Here is a 27521-nt window from a genome sequence, read left to right as displayed (position 1 = left end):
CTTCCAATTCTGTGTCTCCCTCTCTCTCTGCCCCTCCCCCACTTGCGTGGACGCGTGCGCTCTCTCTCTCTCTCTCTCTCTCTCTCTCTCTCAAAAATAAACTTTTTTTAAAAATTAGAAAAAAGAACATTTTGGGGCACCTGGGCAGCTCAGTCAGTTGAGCGTCCGACTTCAGCTCAGGTCATGATCTCACGGTTCATGGGTTCGAGTCCCGCATCAGGCTCTGTGCTGACAGCTCGGAGCCTGGAGCCTGCTTCAGATTCTGTGTCTCCCTCTCTGTCTGATGCCTCTCCCACCAAAGCTCGCTCACTTGCTCTCTATCTCTCTCAAAACTAAAAAATAAACATTAAAAAAAAAAAAAAGGAACTGAGAAGGGCCAGAGTCTAGGAGTTCATCACTAGAGGCCTCCTGCCACCTAGCCCACAGTTCTGGTTTCTTATTTGTTTGTGTTGGTTCTGTTCACACTTGGCTTGAGTCTGGAGATGCACCAGGGCAGTTTGGCATATGTAGAGGGAAGAGTGAGTGCTGCAAGAGAATGGGTTCTGAATCATGGCAAGTGCCAAGGTCCTGTGGCCAGAGCACATTTGCTGTGTTTGGGGTGGGGGGGAAGGCACGGAGGAAGTTGGGAGCAGAGTGGCTGGAGATGAGGTCCATGAGCTGTGGGCATGTGGCCACTATAGAGACTGTGCTGTATGGATTATTTTGTGTTTTCCAGCTACTTTTTTGAAGTGACAGGTTTTTCAGTATAATGAATAATTATAAGATGAACTACCATGTAACTTTTACTCAAATCTAGAAGCCCCATGTTTGTCTTCCCAGTCATCCTTCTCTCTCCAGGGGGCTTCTTTGCTTTTCTTTATGGTTTGACCATCTCTGCAGCATTTTGCTGTTGTCACTTGAATAATTGTTCAGGAAATTTCTTTCAATTCACCTGACGCAGATAGTCTAATATACCCTCTTGACTGATTTCGTAATAACCCACATTGTGTGGCTGAACCACAATTCATCTATCGTATCTTCACTATGTTTCCAGGTTTTTTGTTTCTTGATTTTCGTTTGTTTGTTTGGTTTTTGGTTTTTGGTTTTGTTTTTTTTTTTGGTCACTGTAAACAGACAAATGGGTCTCGTTCTTGCCCTTTTGTTAATAAATAATACCTGTTTAACAAACTCAAGCAATATGAGAATTGGAAAAATGTTTTTTCCTTCCTTCCCCCAAATCCTGGAGGTAACCGATATTAACCAGGAATGTATTATTTAAATGTTTTGTTTTAAAGTAATCTCCACACCCAACGTGGGGCTTGAACCCACCACCCTGAGATCAAGAGTTGCTTGCCTCATCGCCTGAGCCAGACAGGAGCCCCAACCCTTAGTGTACTTGTAAAACATCTTTCCTACGTGTTTATCCACCTGTATACATGCACAGTTAGGTACCTCATGTATGGTTTTTTAAATACAAACAGGACCGCATGATGTGTATTCTGCAGCTTGCCTTTTCCCCTCTGGGCAGCCGCCTTGTACGGACACACAGGTCTGCTACATTCTTTCTCGATGGCTGAAGGGGGTTCCAGAGGGCGGCTGCCCGCCAGGCAGGATGGAAACCCCCTGTACCTCGCTCTTTGTGCACCTGTGCTGATCTTTCTGCAAGATGGGCCTCTGGAAGAGGAGTTCCCGGGTGTGCACAGGGCACGTTTTAATACATGGTGTCCCGACATCCCGTGGTGAGGCTGTATCTCAACAACTACAGCCTGGCTTTAGGGGGATCGTTGAATGAATTCTCTCCTGAACATTGAATCTCTCAAATGTTTCCAGACCAGGAATTGACAGGGAATTCTAGAATCCAGGTTTTAACGTTGGTGAGGGATGTGCTTCAGCTCTGCCCTTTTCTGCTTCTCTGGTATTCATCGATTTGTGAGTTTTTGTTTCTTTTGACTATTTTAATAGGTGTTTGAGTTCTTTACTTTTAAAGTTTGTTTATTTTACGAGGGAAAGTGTGAGTCGGGGAGGGGCAAAGAGAGACGGGAGAGAGAAGGAATCCCAAACAGGCTCTGAGCTGTGAGCACAGAGCCCAGTGCGCGGTCAGAACCGACGAACAGCGAAATTATGACCTGAGCCAAAGTCAGACGCTTAACCGACTGAGCCACCCAGGCGCCCCGGTGTTTGAATTTTTAAATTATGAAATATTTCAAACATACATAGCAGGGGATAGAAAATAATATAAATGCTGCCTATGCACAGTGACCCAGTTCTAACCAGCTCAGCATTTTCTTCATCCTATTTGCTTGAGACCTTTAAAAAAATTTTTTTTAACATTCATTTTATTACTGAGAGACAGAGACAGAGCATGAGCTGGGGGCGGGGGGTGGGGGCGCACAGAGAGAGAGGAGGAGACACAGAATCCAAAGCAGGCTCCAGGCTCTGAGCCATCAGCACAGAGCCCCGTGTGGGGCTTGAACCCACTAACCGCGAGATCGTGACCTGAGCCAAAGTCTGACACTCAACCGACTGAGCCACCCAGGGACCCTGAGACCTTTTTAAATTAAACATCAGAGATACAGCTCTAAAGCCTCTGTCATTTCTCCCAGAAATAACATTTTGTGAAGTGGTTGGGCACCCTTCTCTTTGATGTTTAACACTGTTCGTATACTGGACTACCTAGAATCATGGTACCCCTGGTGGTTGGTTTGTGTCTTTTAAATAAATTGTTATCATTTGTATAAATATTTCCTGCTCCGTATTTTTTCAAGATAAACTTTTAATTTTAGGATAATTTTGGACTTACAGAGAAGCTACAAGGCTAGCAGAGTTCCCACACACCTCTCTCCTTCCACGTTCCCCTATCCTATGGTACTTGATGAATTTGTCTGAACCAGGAAATTAACGTTGATAACGCACCTGTCACCTGTAGACGTTATTTGGATTCTCCCAGTTGTTCCACGAGCGTTCTGTTTCTGTTCCAGAATCCATTCAGAATACCCCGTTGCACTGAGGGGTTTTGACTTATCCATGTGAATACAAATGGATGTTTTCTTAATTACCATAGCACGATCCACCGATGACGGGAGCCAGTGTGCTCTCTCTTCCGATCCTGGACATTCCCGTTGGGTTCCCTTCCTCCTTTACAAGCAGTGCTGCATTTGGCACAGGTGGGAGTTTCTTGCGGGTCTATGCTGAGAGGTAGAATCGCCTGGCGGGAAGGAGTGGGCCTTGTCACCAGAATCCATGATTGCCAAACCGCTGTCCAGGGGCCTTGTCCTGCCTCTTGACTGACTCCCTGCTTGGTGCTAGGCACTTCCCTGAACTCTGTGGTTACAGAAATGAGTAGGAAGGTAGAACTAAATAATGGTAAGACCCTTGCCCAGGGATGCATCAAGGGAGGGGATGGGGCTCCAGGCAGGTGGCGCAGAGGAATGTATAGACGCAGAGCTGGCGTGATTAGAACGTGTAGGCAGGAGAGGTGAGATAGGCAGGCAGTGGGGAGCATAAAGGCTCCAGGGAACACGCACATGCACAGTGTGTCCCAGCCAGTGACCTCCTGCTCTTTCTAGAACATACCGCGCACTTTTTCCTTTTGGGGCCTTTGCACTTGCTGTTGGTTCTACTTGGAATATTCTTCCCCAGACACCCTTATGGGTCTGTCCTCACTGTCTTCAAGCCTCAGCTTAGAGAATACCTCTTCTGAGGAGGCCTCCCTGATTATACCTGGTACCAGAACTCCTCCCTTGCCCTGTCACCCACCGTGCCTCACTCTGCTTTGGTTTAATTCTTACATCTGGTAGCATTAAGTGCTGTAATAGATCTTGATTTGCTTATCTGTTCCCCTTAGAATGTACTTCCTCGAGGGCAGGGGTTTAGTCTGTCTGGTAAGGCCAGCTCCCACGAGTATCCCAGGTAAATGGGCCCTCAGCAGCTCTTTGCTGGGTGAACGGGTGGATGGGCGTTCCCCATTGTCTGTGGGTGATGGCAGTAAGCATGTAGCACAGCTTTGTGTAATGCACTCTCTGAGCTCCTTGATGTGAGCTGTTGTCCCCGGAAATCCTCCCATCTGCCCCATGAGCCTGGCCCTATGTCTCGGGTGCCCATCTTCAGGGGATAAATGGAAGCCAGAGGTTCTGTGGCCGTGACATGGTAGGGCTGGGATTCGGACCCTCTGCCTGACTCGTGGTTGGAGCCCAGGGCCAGTCCCCGGCAAATAATTCTTGTCAAGGGCAAGTCAGGTTGTGGGTTTCGGGCCCAGGTTGTGGAGTCAGACTAGTGTTCATGTCCCCTGGGCTGGACTTGGATTCTTGGACCGAGGGGACTTGGGGCAGACCAGCCTGGTGGGGAGGGGGAGCCCTCTTGCCCCGATCCTGCCTTCTCTGAAAGGGAAGGAAGCCTGTCACCTTCTTGCTCGCTGTAACAGGAACTGCCACCACCCGCCACCGCCCCCCCACCCCAACCCCTGACCTTGGTTTGCAAAACTGAGCCTAGTGGGGAAATGAAGGGCTGGCTTGCTAACCACAGTGAAGACTCATTTGCAGAGGCGAAGCAGGGGCAGCAGGGCCCTTCCCCAGCAGAAGGTATCGACTCTGGTGGGGCCTCTTCTTGCTGGAACCCCTCAGGCCCCACCATGGGGCTGGGAGCTTGGAGCCTGGTGGCAGCTGCAGGCTTGATAGCCTTTTGACCTCAGTCTTCTCTGTGAAATGGGAGTAATAATAACAATATCGTGGTGATGGGGCACCCAAGTGAGGAAAAGGATGTAAAGCTTTCTCCCCATGCCTGATGGTGCGAACGCTTGGGGGATATTAACCATTATTATCGTGGCCATGGACACAGTCAGCATCCCTCTCTCAGTCTCCGCTCTGCACGGTAGCCCCTTTCTTGGAATAATCCTCAGGTCAGACCACAGAGGAGTAAAGGCAGATCTCTTAGCACCTGCTCTTGTGTTCCTTCTCGAACACAATTTGGCATTTTAGTTAAACTTCTGGGAGCAGTCTGATGTGAGTTGCCTGGAGGCCTAGCGAGGGCCAGACCCGTTCCTGCAAAGCCGAAGAGTGAGATAGGCCAGCCCTCCTGCCTTGGGTCTGACGGTGGAGGGGGGGGGGGGGGATCGTGCCCGCAGGGAGCAGGGTGAGAGTAGGAAGGTGTTGCCTTGCTGGAGGAACCAGCACACCCCCGACTAACTGCGTGGCTCCTTGCATACCCAGCTCGCATGGTGCTGGGGCCACGGCACCAAGGCAGGGAGACAAGTAATTACAGTAGATATGAGAGCCAGAGGAAAGAGGAAGTTGAGAAGAGGAAGGGAGGCCTTCCCCGGAGAGGGGAGCCTTGAGCCGAGATGAGTGCCCTTTGCTCCTACTGTTGGATTCCTTGGAGAGACTGCTGAATCCTGCCAAAAGCATGCGGCACGGAGGCCCCATGTTTGGGGTTCGGGGACCCCATGAAGGCTCACGGGCTCAGGATGAAATCCTCGCTTGAAAGAACGAGGGCTTTGTGTCTCCAAGGAAGGCTTTCTAGGCCAAGGGGGCCAGTGTGGGTGTGCGGGGCATTCACCCTGGGGCACCCATCTGGAGAGGCTTCTGGGAGACCAGGGCCTTCTCTGGCCGTCTGTCCGTGTCCCTCTGAATCCCTTCCCCTTGACTGCGGCCCTGTCAGGCTGTGGCGAGGGTCCTGAGCCAGTGTGCTGGCCAACATGACCCAGTTTCTGCTGGTGAAGCGGGAGGGCCTCGCGCTGAGGGGCAGCGTCTGGAAACCCCCCCGGCCGGTCCTGTTGATCATTAACAAGATGGAAAGGTATTTCTGCCTCTCTTATCTAATGACTGACTCTGGCAGCGGGAGCTCTCAATACTTGTGGCATCTCTGTCTACCTGCTGAGACTTGGTTACAGAGAAAGGATCCACCTTTAGCCGGATTCTAACCTGGTCATCCCAGGGTTTTCCGAGAGGCCGTTGTGGTAACAGCTCTGTCGAAAATGGAAAAAGGAAGGGGAAAGGGCACGGCCACCTTGCCCACGGCTTTCGGCTCTCTGTGAGACGCCTGTGCGTCACCGCCCTGCTGCCTTTGGCATCAAGGCCCAGGCAGGTGGCCGAGGGAATGACTTCAGTTTCCTAAGCCAACTCTGGAAAATGGGGGTTTGTTCCCAAGGTTGGCAGGAAGAGAGAGGAGACGGTGAAGTCATCTCTGGCACCTAATAAATACTTTGTAAGGAGGTTCTGGTCTGTTCTCCCTCCAAATCAGGTGCTTCTACCCTGGGATTGACCTTGGCAGGGCTCCATTTTCTGCTGGCAGAGTGGAGTTGGTAGGTCACTGTGTGCCAGTGCCTCTGTGTGGGAGCCGCTGTGGGTGGTGTTTGGGAACCCTGGCTCCAGAGCTGGATGGGCCTGGCTCAGACCTCCAGCACACCCAACCTGCTGGAGCCTCTGTTTCCTCCTCTGAAAAATGGGTGGGCTGGGAACAGTGACCACTTACCTCCTAGGGCTACACGAGGCATCTCTGAGATAACGGATGCCAAGCCCTGGACTGGGTTTTGGGGTTGTTTTATGTGTATTTATTTATTTTGGTGTGTGTGTGTGTGTGTGTGTGTGTGTGTGCAGTGGGGGAGAGAGACAGACAGACAGACCATGAGCGGGGGAGGGGCAGAGAGAGAGGGAGAGACTGAATCCCAAGCAGGCTCCATGCTAAGCATGGAGCCTGACGCGGGGCTCAATCTCACAACCTTGAGATCATGACCTGGGCTGAAATCAAGAGTCAGACGCTTAACTGCCTGAGCCACCCAGCTGCCCCTTGCCTGGTGTTGGATAGACCAGGAGCTGTCAGAGCCTCTCCTGCCTGTAAGGGTTTCAAGGCTGGGGTCCTTGCAGGGACGCTTCTAAGAGGAAGAATCCCAAAGGACTCAGGGTGACACCTGAGCCCCGGAGGGTTGGGGGCGGGATCTTCCTCAGAAAAGAACTCATCTTTCCCTGTGTTATGGTTTAGAATACGGGCTTGGGAGGAGGCTGGGTGGCTCAGTTGTTGGGTGTCCAACTTCAGCTTAGGTCATGATCTCACGGTATGTGAGTTTGAGCCCCACGTCGGGGCCCCACTCTCTGCTGTCAGCATAGAGCCTGCTTCAGATCCTCTGTCCTCCTCTCTCTCTGCCCCTCCCCCACTCATTCTCTCTTCTTTCAAATACACAAATTTAAAAAAAAGTAGGCTTGGGAGGTAAGACTGCTGGGGGTGAAGTCCTGGCTCAACTAGTGTAGCCTTGGAAAGTCACTGAATCTGCCTGAGTTTCCCCATTTTTGGAATGCAGATGGTGAGGTCAACCTCGCATGAGCACACACGTGTTGGGATCCCATCCTAGATGTTTCTGTAAATGTGGCTTCCCTTCACTTTTCTCTGGTTTCCTCTGAAGCCAAGGGGTGGGCAGGAAGATGAGGACCGGCATTTTCCATGGGAGCATTCGGCATCAATCAGCTTCTAGAACTTTCTCTACCCCAGCTGGTCAGAGTTGAGCTAATAGTCTGTGTTCTCAGAACCTTTCTTTTCCTAAAAACACAAGGGCAAACCATCTGACTGAAAGAGTGAGCATATGTTTATGTGCAGGGCTGCTTGGCGGGCTGAGGTTAGGGAAGGACGCAACGAAATGAGAGGTTGCCGTTGAAAGGGGTCCACGTTTGCCCTTCCTCGGGCACTGTGCACAGAGTCCTGGCGGGTGTTCATAGAAACTGTGTTCTTGGCTGTTGTCTTTGCCCTTGCGAGTGAGTGGGCCCCTGAGCCAGGCCTGCCCCAGGCCCCCTGCAGGCTACTTCCTCTGGGTTTCTGACTGACTTATCAGAGAGCTGCATGAGCGTCTATTTCTGGCCCAGCTAGAAATAGTCTGGATCCTGGCACAAGGCAAACACAGAGTCCCTTCCTAGGATGGAGAAGTAGCCTACGGGGAGGGGATGGGAAAGCTCTCTACAGTGTCCCTGGGGGAACCTAGTCTTGGGCGCCATGATTTGCAGACCCTGCCCAGGGAGGGAGAGTGGTTCCTTTGCAGTCTCTGATTGAGTCAAGGGGAACATCTGTTGGGTATTAGCATGGTCTTTCTTTCTTTCTTTCTTTCTTTCTTTCTTTCTTTCTTTCTTTCTTTCTTTCTTTTCTTTCTTTTCTTTCTTTCTTTTCTTTCTTTTCTTTCTTTCTTTCTTCTTTCCTCCCTCCCTCCCTCCCTCCCTTCCTTCCTTCTTTCTTTCCTTCTTTCTTGATACTTCGTATTTTTTTAATTGAAAAGTTTGAGATCATTGTAGATTGACATAAAGTTGTAAGAACTAATACAGAGAGAGCTCATGGAGACCTTACTCTGTTTCCCCCAATGGTGATGTCTTGCAAAATTATATACGGTGTGATAGCACAGGGTACTGGCATTGATTCGGTCCACTACAGACCGTCTTCAGGTTTCCTCCGTTTGACGTGTACTGTGTGTGCATTCCTATATCTGCCACCACAGCCCCGTCCATCATGACAAGGATCCTTGTGCTGTCTCTTAATAACTACGCTCACTCTGTGCGTAAGGTACGCATATGGTAAAATGCACAAGCAGGGGGTATAAGCATGTATAAGGTTCCCTCTGTGACCATGCTCTCCGGCCACTGCCCAGATTGGATCTAGCTCACTCCCCAAACTCCAGGACCTACCGCCTCCAGGAGGTCACCACCGTTCTGACTTCTGTCACATGTGTGAGTCTTAACACGGCTTGGTCAGCCTCACGCCCTCTACCCTCTGCTTTCTCACCTTTTATAACTCGGAACCACGCTGAGGGCTTGGTCTGTGGCATCAGCTGTTTCTAGGCAGAATTTAATCACTTCCTGTTGCCACTGCCTTTGTGTTGTACGATTCCTGTTATACATGGTTGTCTCTTTTTACCAGAGACAACTCATGATTGAAATACATCTGTACATATATATATTTTTTTCAGTTGAAAAGGTGAGTTGACTTAAAAGACCAATGTCACACAGTGCCAGCAGGATACAGACATGGCAAACTTCATAGAGGTGATAATCACATGACTGACATCTGAGAAATGGTGTCAGAAGCAAACATGACTCCGAAAAGAGAAAACAACCCAAATCAACAACTGGTCCAGTGGGGGGTGGGGTGGGGCAGGATCTATCTATAATCTTGGTACAGTGAAGGCCTTCCGTGTAACTGTGGGAGACGGGACTGGTTTAAAGCCAAGCAGATTAAAATTTCAACAGGCCCTGTATAAGGTGGTGAGCCCTTCCTTAGGTCTTACTGATTTTTGTCATACCTGCCCTCCACCTGTTTTATATGTGATCTGTATTTTTAAATGGACTCGTTCTTTTTAACTTAAATTTACAGATGGTACTAGATGTGTTTTTTTTCCAGGTGATGTTAAACTGTGTCACACGACATAACAAGATGTGGGCACCATTTAGGGTATCACATACCCACCACACGACAGGGTTATTCGCACTGAGTCTCCAGCAGGAGAGGGAAAACTTCAAATTCAAGTGACCCTGAAAGAGTGTGTGTTTACAGAATTCTTTGACGCTTGGTGTTTGGGGTGTTAGCTGGCCGGTTCAGGAAGCCCCTCTTTCTCATCTTCTCGTGAGTTTGGAGACACTTGAGAAACACAGGTCAGTGACAAATAGTGACAAAGAAGGTCTGCTCTGGGTGTGTGCCTCTTGGGGAGTCTCGCTTGGATTCTGTCTCTGGCGCCTGGGCCGCTGACTCTGTCTCTGGCCCTGGTGGACACCCACGGGCCACTTGGAGGCAGCCCCCTCTGAGAGGCAGGGAGCAGAGCAGGGCGCATGGTTCCTGGGGGACAGACCGGACCAGAACTAGACAGGGAGACTGAGCTGGGCATGCCTCCTTTCTTCTTAGGGACTCCTGTTGAAGACTGTTGGCTGCTCTCCTGGAGAGAAAGGGTCCCTGGAGAGACTAGCTCATTCCTTTCCTCCGGTATCACTTAAAACTCTGAAGCATCTAGAAAGCAGTTCATCCAGCATTTCTGTGGGAATGCCAAGCATGACAGTCACAATGACCTACTCGAGTGCTGTTGTCCTGGAAGGGTCTTCTCCTGTGGAAACGCAAGGCTGGGACCTTCCCCGCTGGAGATGGCACAGTTCCAGCAACTGTATTTTTTAACAAAGAAGACAAGGGCAGCCCCCTGTCACTCCCCAATGCCTAGGCTTTCAAAGGACTTAAATATCTGAAACTTGTGGAACAGTTTACATTTTACCAAGTTCTTGCAGATGTATCTACGTATGGGATGGGTATTTGTTCCCATTTTACAGATGAGAAAGTAAAGGCGAAGCCAGAATGAAGAAACCCATTCCAGGTTGCGTAGCCTGGATGGGTAGAGTCAGACTTGAAGCACATGTCTGCTAGATTCTTCTCTCTCTCTCTCTTTTTTTTTTAAAAAACGTTTACTCATTTTTGAGAGGCAGACAGCACAAGCTGGAGAGGAGCAGAGAGAGAGGGAGACACAGAATCTGAAGCAGGCTCCAGGCTCCGAGCTGTCAGCACAGAGCCTGATGCGGGGTTCGAACCCACAAACTCTGAGATCATGACCTGAGCTGAAGTCAGATGGTTAAGTGACTGAGTCACCCAGGTGCCCCTGGCTGCTAGATTCTTCTAAAGTTGAGCTCTTTTAGGTCTCCCATGTAGACCCTTTTTATTTTTATTTTTTAAAGCAGGCTCTATGTGCAACTGGGGCTTGAACTCGTGATGCTGTGATCAAGGGCCACATGCTCTACCGACTGAACCAGCCGGGTGCCCCTCACGTTGACCTTTTTCTTTTCTTTTTTTTTTTTTTAATTTTTTTTTTTAACGTTTATTTATTTTTGAGACAGAGAGAGACAGAGCATGAACGGGGGAGGGTCAGAGAGAGAGAGGGAGACACAGAATCTGAAACAGGCTCCAGGCTCTGAGCAGTCAGCACAGAGCCCGACATGGGGCTCGAACCCATGGACAGTGAGATCGTGACCTGAGCCGAAGTCGGACGCTTAACCGACTGAGCCACCCAGGCGCCCCACGTTGACTTTTTCTAACCGTGTCTCCCACAGTCCATCTCAGCTGTTGATGTAGCTTCAGGGTCATGTATGCGAAACAGCCCGGCACCCTTGGTTTGGCAAAGCAGAGTTTTTCATCGAGACATAGCACCCGTGAGACAAGGTGACACCACTGGCAGCGGTGAAGGTGGTGTTGGAAGGTGGTACGAAAGGACACGCATCCCAATAGCTAAATTAACCTTGACTGAGACCTCTTCCTGGGGCCACGCGGTTTCTATTTAGTGTAATTTCACCTTGTTTGCAGAGCTGCTCGGTGAAGGAGGTATTGCTATCACTGTGCAGATGAGGAAAGAACCGAGATGGGAGGTGATTTGCCCGAGCTCTGGGGTGCCTCGCAGGGCTCTCCCGCCCCCACATCCCCCCCTCCCGGGGTTCCCTCCAGCCTTCAGAACTCTACCAAGATGCCCTCGGAGAAGCCTTTCTTCCCCTTGTGGGGAGAAGCCCCCATGTAGACTCTGTTCCCGTCCTTTGAGGTGTTCAGTGTGGTTGTAGGCTTATGTGTTCGTGTGCTGGTTCAGAGAGGGTCTCTCCTCCCCAGGCTTCTGAGGGTGGGGCCACGTCCGTGTGTCTCTTCCCAGTACATCCTCAGCATGATGCTTAGTAACCACCTGGCCGATTGAATGGCTGGCAGGTGGGCAGGGGGCGGGACGGGTATGTGTGGGACGGTGGCCAAGCTTCAGCAGTCCCTTTTCCCCTTGCATACCACTGGGGCTTCCCTGACGATGCTTTAAGCCTGTTTGCCCTCATTTGAGGGCAAGTATGGGAATCAAAGAAAAGGTCACATGCCCGGTGTGAGGGTAGGAGGGTTTCTAGGAGTGGGGGGCAGCCTGAGAGTGGCCTGGAAAGGAAACAGTTTGAAGAATGGGTCATGGGGACGGCCAACAAAGAGGGCGGGGGAGTGGGCGGAGGTTGGAGCCCCAAGTGTGTGTCTGCAGGTGATGGGTGGGGAGGGCAGCCAGGAGCGTGGTCGGACCTGGGGAAAGCCCTAGGTGATGCTGGGAAGCCAAGTTTGTGCAGAGATGAGGCCTCACTTCTGTGGCCGTGTTATCTCACTTCTTCAAGCAGGAAACACGGCTGCTGAGCCCCACCACATGAGCGTGCATGGTCTGAGCTCTGGCCACCAGAGCCTACTTTGAAAATAAAGTCGGTCATCTTAGTGAATGTGTGTGTGCCCTTGGCAAAAGTTCCAACCCAGGCAGATCAAGCCCACCGTTAGCCCGTCATCCTCCGCACCAGTAACCCTTATTGTCAGCTAGTTGGAGAAATCTTATTTTTTCTACCTTTTCTCCTGCTTTTACATATACACATATATATGTATACAGATACAGGCGTCCCTCTTTGGCTGAGTCTAATGTGTTCCCGGAAACATAAGTAACGACATCTTTTTTTTTTTAGATAGCCATGTAGTATGTCCTATTAAACGTGGATATAAATGGTGATGAATCACCAACTGATTGGAAGAAAACCTATTTCTCTGGTATTGCTTAATACCTGTAAACATCTGAAAGCCAACCCATTGTGTATTCTGCACGAATACAGAGCATTGACGGCAACAAATAACATTTGGTAGCCACCTAATTATTCGATGCTTTAATGAACTCGTTCCCGGACATGCTTGCGAATAGTACATAGGATACCGTGTGGTGTTGGTTGTGAATTTTGATTTTTTTTCCCCTTGTCCTCTACTTTGTGACTTAATAGAAATGACCGTGAAATAATCTGTTGAAAATACTAGAGAGGTCATCTAAACGGGACTCAGTTTGGTAGTTTGCTTGTCAGAGGTAAACGCTAGGACTCCAGCAGGACTTAATTGGATGGGCAGGACACTTGGCTTGAGGCAGGATGATTTTCAGCATTGGGACTACTGAATATGGTCCTGTCCTACTGCAGACTGATACACACCAGTGTTTTCATCAGTCCCTGCACACAAACATCTACAGTGGGTGTAATCTGGGTAGTGCATCTTGTGTAAAAAAAAAAAAAAAAAGATTGGCAAATTACAGTGGGTATTTAGATAGTGAGAATTGTCACACATCTGTGCACAATACGTACATACATGTGTGTGTGCATACATGTGGATACGTACATACAAGTGCAGACACAGGCACTTAACATCCAGGATCCTATTTACGTGAGCTGTGGTGGATTTTTTTTCCACATCAGTATTTCTGGACGTGCCCCTTCAATGTCCACAACAGAGAAATTGAGAGACGGTGTTTTTTTCTTATATCTTCCGGGAGAGCAACTTTATTCATTTGTATCAGTAATTCAAAAAATCATCGCTAACAAGCACCTAGAAGTTACTACATCTCTATTAGTTACAATTATTGGGTGCTATTTTTTTCTTGTATTATTTTTTTAATGTTTTTATTTATTTGAGAGAGCGCAAAACAGTGTGCCCACGAGCGGGGAAGGGGCAGAGAGAGAGAGGGAGACACAGAATCCTCAGCAGGCACCGGGGTCCGACACAGGCCTCGAAGTCACAGACCCCGAGATCATCACCTGAGCCAAAGTGGGCCACTTAACCGACTGAGCCACCCAGGTGCCCTTACCGGGGGCTACTTTAATGCCCGCACGTGCACACGCAGGCTCCTCGAGTCCTTAAAGAGCAGCGTGTGAGGAGGCCATTCTTGCTCCTGTTGTCCACATGAGGAAGTGGGGGCCCAAAGAGGTGAATTCCTGCTGGAAGCACCTAGAAGCTGGGATTCAAATGCAGGCAGTCTGGTTCCAGAGTCCACCCACTAGGCACCACACGTGAACTTTGCGTGACTTGGGAGGCAAGTTTGCAACCCCGGCCCTAGGATTCTGTTTCCAGCTGCAGGTCAGAAAGCTGACTGGGGATTGATCGAGTTGAGCGCGGGAGGCCTGACCCCCGCTTTGTGCCCTGTACCCCATGGGCAGTGGGATCATCATTCAGCAGGGTGCCCCTGTGTGATGCAAGATCAGATACATATCAGGGATGACCAACAGGCCCCTCAGACTTGGCCGATTACCAAATAGAACCCCCCTTCCCCCCCCCCTCCCCCCCCCGCCGCACCACCCGCTGCTTGAGGCATTTCCTGTCTGCCTTCTTGGGGCTCTTGCTAACCAGGGTGGGGGTCGTGGATAGTGGGCAGCCCTCATTCCTCTGGAGCTGGCCCCTCCTTGCTCGGAGGCCTGGGAAGTAGCAGTGACAGCTGTGAAGGGCTGAGTGGTGGCCCCACCCCTGCCTTTGCACAGAGGCCTCAGCCACAGGCCCATCCACGGCTGACTTGACATCGACGTTTAAGCGCCTTCCCGGGCCCGGGTGATGGCTGGACAACCCCGTGGCATGAAGGTGTTACCTCACAATTAAACCGACAACCCTGAGAGTGTGGACTCAGGAGGGTGGCTTTCCACTCCCAGGAGATACCCAAGAGAACTGAGAACAAGTGCTCAAACAGAAACCTGTATGCGAACGTTCACTGCCGCATTATTCACAGTAGCCGAAAGGTGGAGGCAATCCAAGCGCTTGTCACCGGAAGAACGGACACAGAAAATGTCGTCCATCTGCACGCTGGAATATTACCCCTCCCTAGAAAGGAATAAAGCACTAGCCCCAGCTTACGTTGAAGATCTCATGCTAAATGAAAGAAGACAGACACAAAAGACCACGTGCCTTGTGATTCCGTGTATATGAAATGTCCAGAAAAGGCAGCTCTGTAGAGAGTGAAAGTAGGTTCGTGGCTACCAGGGGCTGGTGTGCAGCCAGGATGGGGAATGGAAAGTGACAGCTGAAGGGTGTGGGTTTCTCTTGGTGGTCGTGAAGACGTTCTTAAATTGACTTTGCTGGGGGTTTACACAAGCCTGTGAATCGTACGTTTGAAATGGATGAATTTTATGTGAACGGTATCTTAATAACGCCGTCACATTCAAAGAGATTGCGGTGTCTCTAATCCCAGATCCATCTGCTGAGCCAAGACACCTTTGGGGATATAGCACGTACAGGCAGTGACTTCTTGTCCTGTGTCCACGTTTCGGCTTTCCTCGGCTGGGAGCCCTGAGAAGCTGTTCTCTTCAGTAGCTGGGACCTGTGCACATCCATCACTCTTCTGCCTGCAATAGATACTGGGCCTTTGACCCCTCCAACACACCGATCCCTGCATCCTGTGGGGATGGCACAGAAGCTACTGGATCAATTACCTGATGTGGCAAAGGCCCCCGCAGGCGGACTCTGATGGCTGTAGCAGTCATTTCTGCACATTGAAGCCAGCTTGGTGTGAACACTGCAGTCCCCTGCTTGAGGACTGGGGAGTTAGGCCCCCGAAACAGCCCTCAACCCACAGCGGATGGCGGTTAGGGATAAATACCCTGGCTGTCTTGCTTCCTGGTGGGGTGAGGCCTCCCACAGCCCCCTTGCGGTCAGCTCCAGGTGCCCATGGCCGGCCAGTGCAATTCCTAGCATCCTCCTCCTGCTCGGCCGCTTTCCTTGTCTGTCTCACATCCCCAGTCCTCTGCGGTGTTCCTGGGATCACCTCCCAAATAAACCACTGTGCTCAAATCTTCCCCTGAGGGTCCCCTTCTGGGGAAAGCCAAACCAAGGCACCTGAGAACCTAATTCCTTCATTCCGTGGGAACCCGAGTTCCTGCTCTGAGCCAGGTCCTGGTGCGGGGGGCCGTGAGGCTCCAGTTGGGGGTGAGCAGGATGGACGTGATCCCCGTTCTCCTGGGGCTTTGGTGGGGGGAGGGGGAAATGTACATCCACAGGTAGACGAACCTGGAAACATACTCGTGCAAGTGAGGAGCGGTACAGCACAGATCTAGAAATAAGAGGATGAGTCGGGGGTGGAGAAGGCAGGTATTGCTAAGTCACTTGAGTGGGATCTGCCCAGATCTGGTCAGCTGGTGAGCGAGGAGTGAGGACAAGCCTGGGGAGAGGGAAGTGGGTGGGAGGACATCACGGAGGCGAGCCATCCCACTGTGGCGGGGTTGCGGGGGGAGGTGGTGCCTGTAGCCTGTCCAGGACAGGCCCGGCTCCGAACAGAGCAGAGTTGCTTCCTGGGGCTGAAGTGGAAGGTGGCGGATGGTCAGGACCACCTGCCTGCTCAGAATGCCTGTTTCTTTTTCATTCCGTCTCCATCTCTCCTGCTCTTGCCTCTCTGACTGTGTGTGTATGTCTGTATCTCCCTCCCTCCTCGTCTGGGTGGCTTGTCCTCTGCTCCTGTCTGTGTCTCTCTTTCCCCTGTTGGGTTTCTCTACGTGTGTTTGTTCACATCTCTGTGTTTAGCTCCCTCTGTCCCATCTCTGGTTCTGTCCCCGGTCTCTCTGCCCCCTTCCTCGTTCAACAACTATTTATTGGGCTCTGCTGTTTACCAACCACCCTGCTGGGGGGGGAGGCGGTGTGGAGGCGGGGGACACAGTGATGAGGAAGGGAGCACCATCCAGGGGAAGAGTTCTGACTCCACGAGTCACAGCATTAAGCTCTTGCCTCTGTTCTGAGCTGTGGGGCAAGGGGCTGGTATGTATGAGAGCAGGAATTGGAGGGTGTTCTATGCGTCCGATGGTAGTTGAGCTAAGATGGCAAGGGGGAAGTTGGAGCTAACCAGGCAAAGGGCATTCCTAGCAGCAACAGCGTGTACTGTTGCCCTGTGGTGGGGGTGGCCGGCTGCTCACCAGGTGGCTGGAGCATGGGGGGTGAGGGTGCAGGGGCTGGCAGGGTCAATACCGGGCCTTGGCTCTTAGTCCTAAGAGCACCAGGATGCCATCAGAAGATTCGAAGCCCAGGAGTAGCCTGAGTATGTTTGTATTTCATAAAAATGACTCTGGCTACTGGTAACTTGGGCTACTTCGGTGGACCAAGCAAGAGATTCCAGTGGCTTGGATCATGGTGTTGGCCGTGGGAATGGATAGTACGTGGCGGGCAGCATGCTCCCCGCTACCCCCAGACTCATGTTTTATCAGCCAGGGAGCAGCAGCAAGAGAAATTTTGCAAACATCTCTGGCCAAAAAAGTCCCCGGAGGATGCAGGGGGCCCAGTTTGGGCCTTGTGCTCATACCTGAAGCAGTCGTGGTCCCCTGGGGTGGGGCACCTTGGTCATTCCTAGGACCCTTGGGCCCCCTCTTTGGCTTGTCATGGTAGGAGGCGAGGAAGGGCAGATCAGCATCATCTGAAGCAGGAATGGGTCTATCCCAGGAAAGGTGCTTTTTTGACAGAAAAAAAGGGGAGGAAGGGACCGGTTGAGTTTGTCTTATGACAGTCCATGATCATCCTATGGTAGGCAGGGAGGTCTCCCTTGGGTCAGGTGGCCATCTGTGGGGGAAGCAGTCACCCAGTGGGTCAGGTGGCCATCGATGAAGGGGATCACCCCTGGGTCAGGAAACCATCCTGTGTGTGGGGGGAGGGGTCACCCCTGGGTCAAGTGGCCATCCGTGAGGGGGAGGGGTCGCCCCTGGGCCAGGTGGCCATCCGTGGGGGGAGGGGTCGCCCTGGGCCAGGTGGCCATCCGTGAGGGGGAGGGGTCGCCCTTGGGCCAGGTGGCCATCCGTGAGGGGGAGGGGTCGCCCCTGGGCGAGGTGGCCATCCGTGGGGGGGAGGGGTCGCCCCTGGGCCAGGCAGCCATCCTGTGTGTGAGGGGAAGGGTCACCCCTGGGCCAGGTGGCCATCCGTGAGGGGGAGGGGTCACCCCTGGGCCAGGTGGCCATCCATGAGGGGGAGGGGTCGCCCCTGGGCCAGGTGGCCATCCGTGAGGGGGAGGGGTCGCCCCTGGGCCAGGTGGCCATCCATGAGGGGGAGGGGTCGCCCCTGGGCCAGGTGGCCATCCGTGAGGGGGAGGGGTCGCCCCTGGGCCAGGTGGTTATCCGTGGGGGGGATGGGTCACCCCTGGGCCAAGTGGCCATCCTGGCCCAATTTGTCCAGGAGTGGGTTGGAGTTCAGTAGCAGCAGGGATTATAGGGAGAGTGGATTTCCTCTTATTTCTGCGTCTCTTGGTCTACAACAACTGTCCCAGTACTTAGTAGCTTCAACCAGCCAGGTTTTTACTTGCTTGCAATGTAGTCCTGCCGTCCAGGCAGGGCTGAGGGGCTGGGACCGCCTGTCTCCAGGCCAGGGATGAGGGGGCTGGGCTGTGCGTGAGCGGGGTGCAGGCGCGGGCTGCGTCCCCAGGTGGAGTGAACTCCAGCTTCTCATGGGCTCCTCTCAATTGTCTTCCAGTGGATATCATGGAAATCAAGGAAATCCGCCCCGGGAAGAACTCCAAGGATTTTGAGCGCTCGAAGGCAGCCCGCCAGAAGGAAGACTGCTGTTTCACCATCTTGTACGGCACCCAGTTCGTCCTGAGCACTCTCAGTTTGGCAGGTGAGTGCACGTCCGTGTGCTTTCCTCCCTGACTGTGCCTGGCTTCCTCCCCGGGACGTCCTCTAGCAGCAGAATGCCGTCATGTGCATTGCAGGGACATCGGGGTTTTGAATTCTCCCCTGCCTCTTTCTAGCTGTGTGCCTTTGGGCACGCTGCTCGACCTCTCTGAGCTGCAGTTGGCTCAGCTGTGAAACAGGGAGAATGATCGCGTCTGCCCCAGTGGGATGTTGTAAGCGTCTGTTAAGGGCCTGCTTGTCTCATGCAGATTGCTGAAGGCAGGTGCTAGTTTTCATCCAACAGAGCCTGGTCTACACTGTTTACTCAGCTTAGCTGATCTGGAGGAAGGATCCTGAAATCTTACTCACACATATGTGTGCGCACACACACATACACACACGTGCATGCACACGTACACACACACACACGTGCATGCACACGTACACTCACACATGATCTGGAGGTGAGATTTCCAGCCATCCCTCTGAATCCACCAAAAAGCCGAAAGAGCCTGTGTGAGGCCGGAAGATAAGCTGTGGAAAAGCTCAGCACTTCACTCAGAGGCAGAAGCTTGTCCCCCCTTCAGGCCCAGCCCCGGGACTTACTAACTTAGAGCTGTGTGTGCAACCACGACTGATGAGAGAGAAAGTAAATCCCACTAAAGGTAGACCAAGGCGAGGAGAAGACGAAACCTGAGCATGGTCGGGGACATGTAAACGAGGGCAAAGCAGCTCTCGTTGATTTGCTCTCTCTGTCACGCACCTCTGAGCGTCCACTCTGCACTGGACTGACCTAAATGTCCCTGGGGCCGTGGACATGAATGGGACCCAGTCGCTGCCTTGCGGACGGGGGCTCACAGTGCACTGTGATGAGAGCTAGAGGCCGATCACCATACAGTGTGCTGTAGCGGCACGGAGGGCCCACTTCCAGGAAAGGCTTTGCAGAGGAGGGCCCTTTTTTTTTTTTTAACGTTTATTTATTTTTGAGACAGAGAGAGGCAGAGCATGAATGGGGGAGGGTCAGAGAGAGAGGGAGACACAGAATCGGAAGCAGGCTCCAGTCTCTGGGCCATCATCAGCCCAGAGCCTGACGCGGGGCTCGAACTCACGGACCGTGAGATCATGACCTGAGCTGAAGTCGGACGCTTAACCGACTGAGCCACCCAGGCGCCCCTAGGAGGAGGGCCCTTTTAAACTGGGTTTTGAGGCATACATAGGAGTTGGGAGGAAAGAGGGAGGCCAGTCCGGGGGGGAGGGTGGTGCGTGTGTGAGGAGCTGAAGGAGGGAAATAGCAAGCTGGATGTGGGAGATGGGGGGCGGACGTCTGATGGTTGGCGTGTGGTTGGTGCAGAGATGACGCAGCAGAGAGGGGCCTGGGCCCGTGAACTTCCAGTGTCATGTCCACTTTGCTCTGCTGCAGGCTGAGGTCTGGTTGTTCTGGGCAGGGAGACCGTGAGTCCAGGGTGCCAGCTTTGGTGTCTGTTCCACTCTGGGGTCTCTCTTACAGAGCTCTCCAGTTCAAGTCCAGTAGAGAGGGAGTGACACCTGGATTCAGATCCCAGCTTCACGCTTACTGGCTCTGGGACGGGTCTCTCTGCCCTCTGAGCTTCCTATTCTCTTCCTGCACAGGGGAAGGGTGAGAGCAGCTGCCTCAGCGTGCTCTCGTCCACATGAACAGGGTAGCTGGTTCTTAAGGCATGTGTCATAACTCAGAGGCATTTGCCTTGCTAGCTCCATTTTACTGATGAGGAAATGAGGCACAGAGAGGCTGAGGAACCAGCCGAATGTCACACAGCCCTCAAGCGGTGCCGAGGGACTTGTGGTCCCTCAGTGATGCCAAGCCCTTGCTTCTCCCTGACCTTATCTGGAGATGGGAAATGCTGAGGGCTGCTCTGGATTGGGGTGTGAATAATCCTAGACCCTGCACTTTATTCGTTAGCATAGGAGTAAAAGCTAAAACTCGTGGGGGGAAAAGGTGTCCCACTTGTCACCCCTGCTGTAGAAGGGTCATCGCTGGCACGTGGCCTCATCTTGGACAGAAGGCAGGTCGTAGAGCCACGAAGGTGTGAAGGAGATGCCTTTTCCATGCCCTCGTGCAAAACTAGAAACCAGCACTGGCTTCTCCCGTCCCCGTGGGCTGTGTGGGGCTCGGTCTGTCTGTAGAGGGTTTCCCAGCGAGTTAACAACATTTGCCTTCCTATTCACCTGTCCAGCTGATTCTAAAGAAGACGCGACTAAGTGGCTCTCTGGCTTGAAAATCTTACACCAGGAAGCGATGAGTGCGTCTACGCCCACCATTATTGAGAGGTATTGACTTTTGCTTGTTTATCTCTATATTTGCACGTTAATTTATTCTTTTCCCTTGAGCCAACGTGAGTGAAGAAAAGAAAAGTGGGGCGTTTCATCTTGGAGGCTCAGTGAGTGTCCTCTGTGCAGCAGCTCCCAGTAGGCGCTGTGGGCTCCCCACCTTCTCGTCGGAGAGCCTCTCTTGGTGCTAAGCCTTGCCTGGCCTGGTGGGGTGAGGAGTACATTGAAGCCGAGCCAGAAACACACGTTGGTGTTGTGTCTCAGGGGAGGATTGAGGGCCTCCTTCTTACAGGATCAGGAAGGGATTAAACCAGCTCACCAAATCGCAGTCAGATGCAGGGTACCGCATTTCGCAACTGCCACTGCCTCCTGGATTGGGGAGGCTCAGGACTGCCTTGCCCGGGAGTCAGCGTCATGGACGTCTGCGTGGGATTGTGTGTGAATTCTCGTCCCCTCGGTTAAAGCCCTCGGGTTCCCGCCATTTTTCTTAACAGCTTTTTGGGGGGATTAATGAGTGTCATCAGAGAGGATCGTCAGTTTAAGGAATGCTGGTCTCTAGGCTCCACTAGGAGGGGCCTCTTGGCTCCTAACTAGGGCGTGTCAGCCCCAAGGAGAAACCTGCTTCTTCCCAAGCTGCCCGAGTTAGCAAATTGGAAAATTCCTTTTGTTTCCAGTTTCCTTTGCCCCCATTCCATAGAACTAGTTTTGTTTGTGTACTAATTCTCTGTCTCTCCCTCTGTCTCAACTCTCTTCCCAGTTGGCTGAGAAAGCAGATTTATTCAGTGGATCAAACCAGAAGAAACAGGTGAGATTCGTTTATATTTTTGTGGGTTTTCTTCCAGATCATTTTGGCCTCTGGTGTTCTTTCCTTGAACATCCCGAGGCAGTGGGAGCATGTTTTGTGGTGTGGAAAGGTCCTCGTGAGGTTGGATTGGACCCTCGAGATACCAGGCACCGCACCAGGTGCTGGGTGTTGATGGAGACACGACCGTCTGGGACCTTGCTTCCGTGGATGCTCAAGTCCGTCTGCACAGACAACTTCTGTGGAGCACTTGGACCTTGTGCTTGAGGCCTTTGTATTCCAGAACCTTCCGTGTCCCTGGGAGAAACGAGATCGCCGTGGCGCCTGCCCAATTTTGTGGTGGGACAGAGGTCCACCGTTAACGAAGTAACCCGTGTTGACTCGCGATGGTTACTCGGGCTGGGCAGACGTGAGTCGGGCAACAGGATAACACGCAATTCGTTGTGCTTGTTCACTGAACAGCACGTCTCAGAGCAGTTCCCTCCCTGTCAGCACACATGATGCTGTGTGCCAGACGTTTCTGTAACAAACATGGTTTTGTCCTTGGCTGGAGTGTAATTTCCTTACTTATGAGAAATCACTTCCTTCTTGATGGAGGCAGAGTGGTTCCTGGTCCTTTGTTATCATTGTGACTACTGTTGCCGTGGCAACCTTTGGGTCTCCCTGTGGGTAAACGTGTGTGATAGAGTCTTAGAGGAGGGGTCCCAGCCATGCAGCGTTTTCTGGTCTACCATTTTGAGGGAGGTGGTAGCAATTAGCATTTGTCCCAGCGGTCGGGAGGGCACCCCTTTCCCTATGCCCTGTATCACCGGACTGACCCGTGATGACCTATGGGTGAAAGGCAACAGCAGATTTTTGCTTAAATTTGTATTTATTTATGAGTGAAGTTGAAGATGCTCTCATCTGTTTTTTTTAGGTTATTATCTAGTTGTTATTAATAATAAACTGATAAAAACCACCATTTATTGAGCTCCCACATACTAGATACTGTGCTCGGCACTTAAAATTAATATATCATTTGAGCCTCACAAAAGAGGCTCTCTTTCTTAAAGTGTAAGTGATTTTCCTTCCTTCTTTTCTCTGCTAAGGTATGTCAGTGTGGTATGCGAGGTCACAGCTAGCCTTTCCAACTGTCCCCAGGTGTCCCCTTTCCATCTCGCAGGCTCCTGGGGGTCAGGCCGCTGTCCTCCATCACCTGGTGATGTCAGAGTTCGGACGCGCCTCCTCCGTGGTTTGTTCCACGTACGCCGTCCGACGGGACGATGGAGAAACTGTAACCGGTGGTGGTGAAGCATTCAGCCATGTCGTTAGGTCTGCAGAAACACGCTCCGTGTTCTGCGTCCCCCTCCCTCGTCCACCTGTCCAGCAGTCACTGTGTGGTCCCACACCCCGGGCTGTGCCCTGGTGTTAATGCAGGTGGATCTGGGGTGGGGGGTCCCCATGTCAGAGGATTTTGTTCACACTGGTCTCTTTCAGCCTCCGAGGTGGGGCCTCCCTCGTGTTTCCTTTCTGTGTGGCTTCGAGGTGATTCATTGTTGGGCTTGGCACAGGGGTGACAGGTGGAGCCCCCCCGGGCCCTCTCTCCGTGCACGCCGGGTACAGGGTTGCTGCTTTGGTGTGGAAGTCTGCCTCTCCATCTTGTCAAGAAACGGAAGCCTCCCTCTGGCTGTGCTGCTCAGAATGCATTCCCGCTCAGAGGTCATCTTTCCATCGACCAGAACCTTCAGCAGAGAAGAAGTCAGTTTCTGGACTTGACACCCTGTTCCTGGCTTCACCGTTCACTCTCCCCGACTTTGCTCTCCTCGGGCAGAGCCCCGCCGCTCTGTCAACATGTGGAAAACGCCACCTTTCCTGTGGTTCTGGGAGGCCCGGGTGGAGTTTTTCCAGAGGAACTCCGACCGAGGTGCCAGCTGCAGGGCGACCGACTTCTGCTCTGCCAGTTTCCCCTCCCTTCCTGTCGCCCACGACCGATGGCGTTTCCTGAAGGAAAACAAAGGAGTGGCAGAAGCCAAGGAAAGACCCCCGAGCAGGCGGCGGGCGGCAGGCTCGAGGCCGCCTGGCCCAGGCGGTGCCCAGCTCCCCGGCACTCGTCTCGGCCAGCCCGCCTCGTTCACCGTCGAGCGCATCCAGAGGGAAAAGGGGTAGCAGCTGGCGTTTGCGGAGAACTGGGCTTGCAGCGGCCAGGGTGCTCTTGGAGTTGCAGGGGCTTCTGGAATGTTCAGACTGCTGAGCTGGGTGCCTCGTGGTCCATTTCATGAGGACACTGAGGCCAGGAGGAGTAACCTGACTCATCTGCAGTAACCCAGCTTGCTGGGCATGCCACCAGGATGGGGGCTCCCCCATCACTGCTTGGTGGTGCTTTTCTTCTTATTTTTTTTATTTTATTATTATTATTTTTTTAATGTTTATTTATTTTTGAGACAGAGAGAGACAGAGCACGAATGGGGGAGGGTCAGAGGGAGAGACACAGAATCCGAAACAGGCTCTGGGCTCAGAGCTGTCAGCACAGAGCCCGACACGGGCCTCGAACTCACAGACCGTGAGATCATGACCTGAGCCGAAGTCGGACACTCAACTGACTGAGCCACCCAGGGGCCCCACTTCTTATTTAAAAAAAAAAAATGTTAATGTTTTATTTGTTTTTGAGAGAGAGAGAGACAGAGCAGGAGGGAGGGAGGGGCAGAGAGAGAGAGAGAAAGAGAGAGAGAGGGGGAGATACCGAAACTGAAACAGGCTCTGGGCTCCGAGCTGTCAGCACAGAGCACAACACGGGGCTCGAACCCACAAACTGGGACATCATGACCTGAGCTGAAGTCAGACAGTTGACTGACTGAGCCACCCAGGTGCCCCGTAAACTATTTAATTTGATGGTGGTAAGATCTGCCATTTTAAGTGTATGCCTCTGTGAGATGAAGTACATTCGTGCTGTTGTGCATCCACCGCCATCCGGCTTCAGCGCTCTTTTCTCCATACGGGACTGAAACTCCGTCCCCGTGAACAGTACCTGCCCCTCTCCTCCTTCCCCGCCCTGATCACCTCTCCTCTCCGTTCTGTCTCCATGGGGTTTGACTGCTCTGGGCACCTTGTACATGTGGAATTAGGCAGTATTTGTCTTTCTGGCTTGTTTCACTCAGGACATTTTCATGGTTCATCCATGTTCCTGTAGCAGGTGTCACAATTTCCTTCCTTTTTAAGGCTGCATAATATTCTGCCATAGGTGCAGACCACGTTTTGTTTGTCCGTGCATCTGTTGATGGACACTTTAATAGCCTTCCTCTTTTGGCTGTTGTGAGTATTGTTCCTTTGAATGTGAATGTTCATGCCCCTGTTTTCAGTTCCTGTGTACGTTTTCCAGAAGTGGATTTGCGGAATCAAATAGTAGTACTGTTCTAATCTTTTTTTTTTTTTTTTTTTAATGTTTATTTTTGAGACAGAGACAGAGACAGAGAGCAAGCAGGGGAGGGGCAGAGTGAGGGAGACACAGAATCGGAAGCAGGCTCCAAGCTCTGAGTTGCCAGCAAAGAGCCCGACGCGGGGCTCGAACTCACAAACCGCGAGATCATGACCTGAGCCGAAGGCAGCCGCTCAACCGACTGAGCCACCCAGGCGCCCCTAATCTTTTTTTTTTTAAGTTTCTATATTTTTAAAATTATTTTTAATGCTTATTTACTTTTGAAAGAGAGAGAGACAGAGACAGTGCATGAGTTGGGGAGGGGCCGAACAAGAGGGGACACAGAATCCGAAGCTGGCTTCAGGCTCTCAGCTGACAGCAGAGCCCCATGTGGGGCTCGAACCCACAAACAGCAAGATCATGACCTGAGCCGAAGTCAGGTGCTTAACTGGCTGTACCATCCAGGCGTCCCTGAAGTTTATTTATTTATTTTGAGAGAGACAGAGAGAGCACAGAGCCCAGTGCTGGGCTCAAACTCCTGAAACTGTGAGGTCATGACTTGAGTTGAAATCAAGAGTCAGACACTTCACCCAACTGAGCCACCCAGGCACCCCCCATACTGTTCAAGTCTTAGACAAACTGCTTTACCGTTTCCCACGGCAGGTGCAGACTGACACAGCCACCAGCAGGGCACAAGGGCTCCAGTCTTTGCCACTTGCTTGTCAAGTTACTTTCCTCTTCCTTCCTTCCTCCGTCCCTCCGTCCCTCCCTTCTTCCCTTCTTCCCTTCCTCCTTTCCTTCCTTCCTTCCCCCCTCCCTTTCTTTCAAATAACAGCCACTTTAGTGGGTGTGAAATAGTAGCTCATTTTGGTTTTGCTTTGCATCTTCTTCATGACTAGGGATGTTGAGCATCTTTTCACATGCTTTTTAGTTTTGTCTATCTTCTCTGGAGAAATGTCTGTTCAGATCCTTTGCCCATTTCAAAAGTTCACCTCATGATTTTAGTCCTTCTTCAGCTTTCAAGCACTGACCCTGAGACACAACATTTTATTTTTCATGTTTATACTGTTATTTATATTACCTTTTGAAAAAGTGAATTTTTTATTTTTATTTTATTATTATTTTTTTTAATGTTTATTTACTTTAGAAAGAGAAAGAGCATGAGCAGGGGAGGGGCAGAGAGAGAGAGGGAGACACAGAATCTGAAGCAGGCTCCAGGCTCTGAGCTGACAGCACAGAGCCTGACACGGGGCTCAAACCCGCAAACTGTGGGATTATGACCTGAGCTGAAGTTGGATGCTTAAATAACTGAGCCATGCTGGGGCCCCGAAAAAGTGATTTTTTAAAAAATTATTTATAATTACCTTTGAAAAAGCGAATTTTCAAAAAAATATGAAAGTAACTCTTATTAGTTCTAGGAAACTTTATAAATACTGAAAACTAGAAAAAAAATGTATAAATTGGATATTAAATGGTAAGCACTGTTAACTCCAGCTATAAATTTTTTCAGTAGATTTTCATCTTCAGCTTTTTACTTATTTATTTTACTTTATCAAAATCTAATTGCACGCACGATCTTGTATCCTTTTCTTCTGTAATTTCTAAATTTTGGGATAATTTTACATTTAGAGGAGAGTTGCAAAGATCTTACAGGGAGTTCCCAAATCCTCTTCCCGCTTTCTCTAATGCTCACATCACGCCTCGTCATGATGTATTTGTCAAAACTGAGAAACCAGCGTTGGTATGTGACTTAGAACTGAGCCCTGGACTTTATTTGGGGCTCAGTCTTTTCCCACTGACGTCCTTTTCCTGGTTCGAGATCCAGTCCAGGGGCCCGACGTTACACTTCGTTGTTCTGTCCCTTGGTCTCCTCTGGTCCGTGACCATTTCTCAGTCTTTCCTGACCTTGACACTTCTGAGGAGCACATCTCAGGTATGTTGTAGTACAGCCCTTGGTTCGTGTTGGTCTGACCTTTTTGTCATGATTAGGCTTGAGTGACAGGTAGGCTGCGGCTGCGGGTGTTGGGGAGGAGTATCACAGAGGTGAAGTTCTTGTTCGTTCTATCACATCGAGTAGCCTGTGCTCCCGGTGCGGCTCATCCGCGGCGGTGCAATGCTTAATCACCTGGCCAAGGTGGTGTCAGAAGATTTCTCCTTTGTAAAGTCACCCCCAACCCTGTTCTTGGGGACTAAAGCTCTTGAGTCCAGCCCACCCTGAAGGAGGGGAGAGTTAAACTGACTTCACCTTGTGTTAAACCGTAAGAACATACATGTTTCATTTCACCTCTTCAGGAACATGATGTCAGTGCCTACATTAGGAATCAACCAATGGAAAGGGGATACTTGGTTTGAAAAGTTGTCTTTTGTGTGTCATTTAAGTTACGTCCAGTTCTTCCTTAGGTTCACATTTTCACCCAGTTGTCTTCAGAGTGAACCTATGACGTGACGCTCATAAGAAGCATTTTTTGGGTCTCTGTAGGATTCTTAGCCTTGTGCCATGGCTCCCTAGTCCCCATTGGGTGGACGTGCTCCGCTTTTCTTGAGTCTTCCCTTCTAGTTGCTGCTCACGTTGGTGGGGGCTCTTCCAGGCCTGGGGACACTGAGTCAAAGGTGTTAGTGCTTTGACCATAACTCTTGGCTAGATTTTTAGAGACCCAGCCCCACTCCATCTTTGAGCCTTTAG

General features: G+C 51.4%; 1 protein-coding gene across 4 annotated transcripts in view; it reads left to right on the top strand.

The window, feature by feature from the left end:
- PLCG2 (phospholipase C gamma 2) overlaps nucleotides 1–27521 on the top strand; it is a 152607-nt gene that overhangs the window by 39433 nt on the left and 85653 nt on the right. For all 4 annotated transcript variants that reach the window (XM_027076280.2, XM_027076281.2, XM_027076282.2 and 1 more), the window contains 3 exons: nucleotides 18199–18342; nucleotides 20552–20645; nucleotides 21403–21450. In XM_027076280.2, coding sequence (XP_026932081.1) covers nucleotides 18199–18342; nucleotides 20552–20645; nucleotides 21403–21450 — 286 coding nt within the window. The remainder of the gene's footprint in view (nucleotides 1–18198; nucleotides 18343–20551; nucleotides 20646–21402; nucleotides 21451–27521) is intronic.

The sequence above is a fragment of the Acinonyx jubatus genome, chromosome E2 (genome assembly GCF_027475565.1).
Source record: "Acinonyx jubatus isolate Ajub_Pintada_27869175 chromosome E2, VMU_Ajub_asm_v1.0, whole genome shotgun sequence".
Classification (NCBI taxonomy): domain Eukaryota; kingdom Metazoa; phylum Chordata; class Mammalia; order Carnivora; family Felidae; genus Acinonyx; species Acinonyx jubatus.
The sequence above is the reverse complement of the archived record's forward strand: the minus strand, read 5'-3'. Positions and strand labels throughout refer to the sequence as shown.